Raw genomic sequence first — 7495 nt, forward strand, 5'->3', positions numbered from 1 at the left:
AACAACTTCAGCATTTCTTGTCTACTTTTTCTTTCCACCCAAAGAAAAAAGGTGTCAATATATTTGAGTGATGTTCAATCCTTAAATGAACCTATGAAAGTCAGAGGTAACAGAGCCTACATTTCAACAACAGAAGTTCTCTCAGCCAGCAAAGGGGAAACTGAAAAGCAATGCTAAAACTTGGAGGAGGAGATGCAGTGCAGTCCCAAGCTAAAACTATGACCAACTAATTTTAGCCAGTTTTCACACCTCAAGGATATATACTCTGAACAAACATTCAACTTACCATTTGTCTGCAATGATCTTGCCAGCATTTATTTATCTTCTTTAAAAATAAAAGACTATCCAGAGAATCTGTACAGCACCCATTAAGGAAAACTAGTTTGCCAGTATCTTTAGAGGCCAGATTCTGGAAATGATCTTTGCTAGCCATTAGGCAAAGCTGCTCCATGGATATTCCAATGCTACTGTGCCTGCCAGGGATAAACCATTAATTGCAGAGCTGCCCAGCACAGTGGCTGGCAGCTCTCCAAAAGGCCTCCCTGTGTTTTCAAGGAATAACACACCCAGCTCTTCAGTAATACCATCTAGTGGCTGCACTGTGCAACCTTAATATAGATTTAAACAAGAAATCCCACCAGCGTCAAACACACGTTTGTCACCAACTGAGGTGAGAGGGATGGAGAGGTTATTTTGTTTATTTAATGAGTTCACACTGAGCACAACAGGAGTGACCCTAATCTCTTAAAAGCAGTTACAGTTCTAAATAATCCTCAACAAATCCAAATACCACTCTTTTCATATACATCTCCAGGTCACCCTAAGTAATCTACAGAGTTTTCTTCATTACACAACAGATCCAACTGTTATTTACAAATAATACAGTTTTCATGTATCTCACAAGTAAATCTAAATAACGCTTTATCTTCCTCTCCCACACATTATCATTATTTCCAACTCATTCTGGCCAAATCTGATTAATCTGATCTCATGTCCTTGGGATACAAAGAGGCACACCTGCAAAATATTAAATTTTCAACTCTCCAATCCACCATCACCCTGTCAAGAGGGCAAGGTGAAAGCAAAGTTTGAAAAGATTGGTTTTAAAACATTTTTAATAACATCATCTAAAGTCTGAAAAAGCAGGAATGCAAAAGATGGTTGTACATTGCTTTAAAGACTGTAAGATTTGGTTCTCAAAGACCAGGTATGTTAAAGACTACTGTACTAATGTGCTACATAGAAGCCAGATGTCAAAAAAACCCCAAACAACAAACCACCAACAAAAACCCAAACCACACAGCCCAAAACCATGTTGGCGTACATACCATTAAAAACCCCAAATTATTCTGAGTGTAGGCACCTACCTGGGGAATGCAGTGAACCAAGAAACTGAGAGTCACAATTCAAAGCACATTAAAAGCATTCACCTGGAAAGGAGGTTCGTTCCGGGCCCTGGCCCCTTGTTTCTTTCTACTTTAACCTATCTTTCCTACTTTTTCCCATCATTTTCTGCAAAAAAAAAAATCCATAGAGAGCTGGGAAACAATGCCAACAGCTGCAGTGCTGTAATATCTGTTCATTATGGCACTCTCCATCCACCATCTGCTGGCTAAGGCATTTTCCAGGAATATGGGGACAGCAAGGGGGACATAGACTATTCATCTGCTGCTCCAGCAGTGCAAGCCCATGGCTATTACACCAAAGACACCTATGATATAAAGCACCTTCTGAGCATGTAAAGCTTGACTGGATTCAGGAAACAGGGCTGGCTACAGCCAGGTGTCCACAGAAGATCTACAGGCACTTCTGTGACCCATTCAGCCAGAAGAAAAGTCCAGCAATGTAACTTCAGTAAACCATGGGGAAATTTACCATAAAATTTTATCCTTCTATGCATCCCAAGACAGCCAAATGATCTCTTGAACTTAAGAGCTCTCTTCCAAGAACCTCCCAAGGTACACATAAGATACATGAAGGCTTGTTGAATGCCTCTGTGATACATCACTGCTGACCAGTAGTTATTTTTGGTCAATCAGGTACACTATGCTTTAAAATTTTTTTACTGTTGTTGATAACCGGTGTGATTATTTTTTGAGCTATTGCTGCTATAAGCATCACTATAAGCATCACCTGCCACAGAAATTCATACCTGCTGAGAAATCTCATAGTGCTATTGACATTTTCTAGATTTAGTGTAAAAGTTGCATTCCTATTCAAATGATAAATAAATTCTTACTAGGATGCTACACATCAATACACAAAAATTATTCACCCAAATGACTAAAGTTGCCTATGACTGATTTAAAAACATGTAAGCAAAGAATCTCTTTAACACATTGACAATTTCTGGTGCATTTTTTGCAAAGTCTTGTTTTAAAAAATAATGATTTAAACTAACCATTCTAACCACTTCTGTGCATGGCAAAAGGATATTCTCTAAACTGCTGGATTTGTGCTTTCACATGTTTTTCACAGACTTCTCGCAGCTGTTGGTACAGTGTAGCAGAGACCTTGTAGGAACAGAGATTTTCAACAGCCTAAAAACCAAAAAAAGGATTATGAATGAGACAAAAAAAGAACTTAAATTTTTGTGTCTGTGTAATTAAGGCTGACAAAGGAAAAAAAAAATTCAGCGTTATATGTTCAAGCTGTACACAAAACCAGAACATCAAAACAAAGTTATGCAGAAAAATTAAGACTTCAGGAGTCCTTCCTGATTTTGGTCCCCTCTTATTCTGCTAGATTTTGTGTCACAAACAAGATCCACCATCACAATCTGGGTCATATTTCAGATGTGCTGTTAAACACTACCAGAATTCTGCCTCCTTCAGTACTGCTCAGCAGTAGAACGCCTCCAAAAGGTCCATTTTGTGCATCCTTCAGGATCCACACAAGTGCTTTTTATGGGGAAGGAACATGACTATACCAAGTTGTTAATTTTTATAGTTAAATTTTTTATAGTTAATATGTTTATATGTTAATTTTTTATAGTTGTTAAGTTAATTTTTTTATAACTTAAAGTTAGACATTTCAACAAGTCTGCCTAAATGGTAAATGAGTATAGCTCCTTTCCTGTATTTTTATCAACTTATTTCTTCCCAAGTATTTACGCTGATTCACACACTCATGCTAAGGTACATAAACTGAGAGGAAAAAAAATTAAGAAAGACCCCAAACAATAACAAAAGTCCCAAAACCAACTCCACATTACCCATTACATAAAGACTTGAACTTATTTATTGGGATCTCATAGGATTTAGTTGAGCATTTATCCTTAGTTAACTAAGGATGCCAATTCTGCCCAAAACCAAATGTTCTGGTGGTCACTATATTAATATCAACTGCCGTTATATTATGAGGCAATGCTGCACAGAATACTGCCAAGCATTTAAAGCACTATGTCACCTGGGCCACTAAAACTGACCCAAGAATATTTTCCTCTGCTCCAGAGGATTCTAACCTAAAAATGGCCTGCACAATTTTGATACAATATTAAAGCATGCAAACAAATAAAATTATAACACAGTGCTTATAATGTTTTTCATCTGGTCTTAAGGTAAGTAAAATGATAATTTGCAACAAACAGTATTCAGACAATCACTTTGCAGATAACGTTACAGCCACTCCTATTCACCTATCCAACTATAAGTCTAGTCAGGACTCTCAAAATTTTTTCCTTCATTGCTCTACTGTCTTTCCTTTGCTACTACACTGTCCTGTTCTATGTCCTCCAGAAGGGCAGTGCTGCCCCAATTCAGGTTATTTAGGACCTCGCTGCAAAGATAATTTTCTTTTTCCATTATTTTTATTACTCGCTCCTCATTCAGCAATTCTTAGTACTGCCCCACTTTCTCTATCCCATCAAGTATAAGCTACTTCTATCAAAATCTGTGCAATCTACCACCAATCCCAGACACAGTTTCTATTTTAGTCACAAAAAACTGGCTGCCACCCTCCCATTGCTCACTGCATTTCTGCCAAGCACCCTCATGCCTGATTCCACGCTGCCTCTAATGCCTGGAAAGGAGTATCCTTCATGCTTCCCACACAGCCTCATCATTGTTCTTCAGTTTCTTCTCAGCCACTGTGCCAAATTAAATAAATCAGAAGGTTCAATTTAGGCTGGCACACCAGCCCACTGAGTGCACTGAACTCCAGCAGGCCTCTCCCTTCCTCCCATAATGTCAGATAAAGACCCAAAAAAACCCGCAAAAAACCACCACAAAGGCCTGATAGTAAGAACTGATGCACCCAGAGATATTTTCCCCTGTGGATGACTCGATTCTCACCAACAGGCAGTTAAAATGATCTGTAAATACAGATCAGGTTTCCAATGGATGCTGAACCTCATCTTTTATTCCTCTGGCAGGACAGTAAATACCTGTCCATGCAGAGGCACACTGAGCATCACCACCCACTATACAGAAATCTTCCTGATTTGCTGTGTTAAGGATTATTCAATCAGCCTTGCACAGTTTTTACAAAAAAAGCAGACAAAGAGAAAAAGCAAGAAGTACAGTTCTCCCTTCACAGTTTATCTGAAATATCTCTCCTCTTCTGCCAAAACTCAAGCATGTACCCTAGTGATTTCATAGCCATATTACTATAACCTCATTTCTGAGCCTCTGAAAACAAGTTAGGTAACACTCAAAGCATCTGTGGGCTGGTTTTTGGTTTTTTTTGTTAGGCATGAAAAAGCAGGGTTTTTCAAATGCTGAACTTAAACCAATAAAATACATTATGTCATTCAAACTGTGCAAATCTGCAAGTATTAATAGATAAATATATTACAGTCAAGCTTTCAATTTAAAGGGAGTAATTATTTAAAGTCAATATACATTCACATAATCAGCCATTTTAGACCCATATATTACATACCCCAACTAAAGGGATAAGTATAGTCAGTTCTGAAATCCATCCTGATCTTCTTGAACAGGGACCCAGTAGAGACTACTGGCCTTCTCTCTCACAGCCTCCCCTTTGCACCTCAACTAAACATTTAGAAAATTTTAGGTGTGCATAATAATGTTTTCAGTCCTGGCCTGGCAAGGACATCAATCTGCAGATCAAACACCTGTACCCACAGAAAACTCATAACTAACTTATGTAGCACAATTTAGCACATCAGTAATCTTTTTAGCATGATCACTCTAAAAAGCTGCTACTTCAGCTCAAAGCAAATACATCTGAAATAACATAGAACTAAACCACATATAACTGGACAAAGTAGAGAAATGGCTCAGTAGTCCATCTCTCTTTTACCCTCCCTAGCCCCTGCTCCAATAGTCCAGGTGTTCCAGAAATGCTTTTTCACCACTTGAACAGAAAAACTAAGATCTTGATTGTTATGAAAATGTAACACTAATCTGAAATGTGGATAAAGTGACAGTTTGTTGCCTGCTCAATCAAGACTCCTTTCTTAATTCCCCAAAAGGTAGAGAAGTGTAATATTGTAACGTAATAGCAAATATTTCAACATTACTATTTACAAGAGACCATAACATGTACAAAAATCATCATTAAATATATAACTTCATAACCCTGTTAGAGTAACATCCTGTTTTCAGCATGTTGAGTGGGCAGAGTATTGAAGATACTAAGACTTAGATCCCAGCCCTGCCCAGGAATAGCTTTCTGTGCCTCCCAAGAGAAACTGCTTTTTCATGGGCCCAGATCCTGGTAGTTCTCCGAGGAACTGATAGACAAAAACCGACTAGAAACAGAGTATATAGCAAAGTATTCAATCAGCTTTTAAGAAATCAAAACACATTATGCTGAATGCATGCCAAAGCAGTGTACTTGCAAAAAAATGAAACCAAAACCTTACGTAGCTTACCTGGTAGAGCTCCTCAAGGTTGTATTTAATAGAAATGCTACTCTGTATTGCTCTCACCGCTTCATGAAGTTTCTGCCAGGTGTCCTGAGTATAATTATCTGGTAATTTGGGTCTTTCTGTGAAGTAAGACACAGGTAGTTTGGAAACGGCCACCCAACGGGAGCCTGCAGCAATGCCTCTCTCGCTGCCGCTCCATCAAGTTCTGCCAACCCACTGTGCTCTTGGCCATGGCAGTCTGGCACTCTCAGAGGGGTCACTAATTCCACCCGAGCCTTCGCACGACGCGCTTCACCCCGCGGCCGCTGTGTCTGTCGCCCGTGTTACTTTTAGCGAGGCAACCACCCTCGCCTGGCTTTAATCAGCGCTGACACGAAGGTGGCTTCCTGCCCGCTCCCTACGGCCGCTGCCCCCGCGCACGGAGCTCCACGCGTGTCCCCGGGAGCCCTCACACGGGCACGGTGCCGGCAGCGTTATCAGCCCGGCGGCGTTATCAGCCCCGCGGCAGCCGCCCCTCGCCGACAGGGCGGCGGGGCGGGTGACGGCGGCGGGGCCCGGCCGCGGGCGAGGGGCGGGGAGCGGCCGGGGCCGCAGTAAACAAAGATCGGGCCGAGCGCACCTGCCAGGACAGAGGGCCCGGCCTGCCCCGTACCCACCTCTGAAGTTCTTGATCACGAGTTTCTTGGAGGAGGCGGTCGCGCCTCCGCCTCCTCCTCCCGTAGAGCGGGTGGCAGTCAGCGAGGCGGGCTTGGTGAACCCATTCGTGTGTCCCACCAAGGCCGACAAGTCCGACTTCTTCTGCGGCTCGTCCGCCATCTCCGCCCCGGGCGCCGTGTCCGGCCGGGGCAACGCGCTGGGCTGGGCCGGGCCGGGGCCGGCTGGTCCCCGCCTCCGCTCCCCTCCTCCTCCTCCGCCGCCACCCAGCCGCCCTCCCCCACTGCCCGCGGGCGGCTGCCAAGTGCCGCCGGGGGAGGCACCGATAGTCGCCCGCCCGTCTCCGCCCGCCCCGGCGGCCGGCTCGGTGCGGGTCCGGGTTCGAGCCCGATCCCGAGTCCGGGCGGCCCGCGGCGCTCGGGCAGCGCCAGCCCCGCTGACAAGATGGCTCCCGGGCCGGGGCAGCCTGCCGCCGGCGGCAGCAGCCCCTCGGTGTCCCTCGCTCGCCCTGGCTCTGTTTGCTGGTACCCGCCGGAGGGTGGCCGGGAACGAAAGCCGAGGAGCAGCCGCCCTTCCCGCCCACAAAAGCCCCCAGCCCGAGAGGCCGCCCGCGCCCTGTTCACCGGCACCTGCCAAACCCAACCGAGCCCAGTGGGCACGAACATGGAGCACGTCCTTGTCTCACACATCTCCCTGCCGTCAGTGCCTTTAGGTTGTCAACCCGTTCGGGAGTTTAATGCTAAATTCAACTTTTTCCACCCAAGTTCACCGCGACCCCTCTCCAGCGCTCCCCGTGGGCAACGGAGCTAGCAAGGAGAGACGGGAGGCGAGCCTCCATAGCCCTCCCGGGGAAGTAACCGGAGTGTCCCGCCGCACGGAGGGCACTGTCCGCCTCCTGTCCGAGCCGAGGGTGCCCGGGGCAGCGCGGGCGATGGTGACAGCGACAGCACTCACACCACGCCGCCACCCCTGCGAGCGCGGCGCGCCCCAGCGCACGAGGATTAC

General features: G+C 44.8%; 1 protein-coding gene across 7 annotated transcripts in view; it reads right to left on the minus strand.

Annotated features, from left to right (window-relative positions):
• CUL4A (cullin 4A) overlaps nucleotides 1–7495 on the minus strand; it is a 34912-nt gene extending 27417 nt beyond the window's left edge. For 3 of the 7 annotated variants that reach the window (XR_005259172.1, XR_005259173.1, XM_038155479.1), the window contains exons 1-4: nucleotides 6493–7495; nucleotides 5840–5955; nucleotides 2437–2540; nucleotides 287–356 (exon numbers count right to left, since the gene is read on the minus strand). Coding sequence is in view for 5 of the 7 variants with exons in the window: in XM_038155479.1 (XP_038011407.1) it covers nucleotides 287–356; nucleotides 2437–2540; nucleotides 5840–5955; nucleotides 6493–6652 (450 nt within the window). In the remaining 2 variants the exon portion in view is untranslated. Of the gene's footprint in view, nucleotides 1–286; nucleotides 357–2401; nucleotides 2541–5839; nucleotides 5956–6492 lie in introns of all 7 variants that reach the window. The other 4 variants (XM_038155462.1, XM_038155485.1, XM_038155494.1 and 1 more) reach the window with 4 other exon arrangements.

Source organism: Motacilla alba, chromosome 1 (genome assembly GCF_015832195.1).
Source record: "Motacilla alba alba isolate MOTALB_02 chromosome 1, Motacilla_alba_V1.0_pri, whole genome shotgun sequence".
Classification (NCBI taxonomy): domain Eukaryota; kingdom Metazoa; phylum Chordata; class Aves; order Passeriformes; family Motacillidae; genus Motacilla; species Motacilla alba.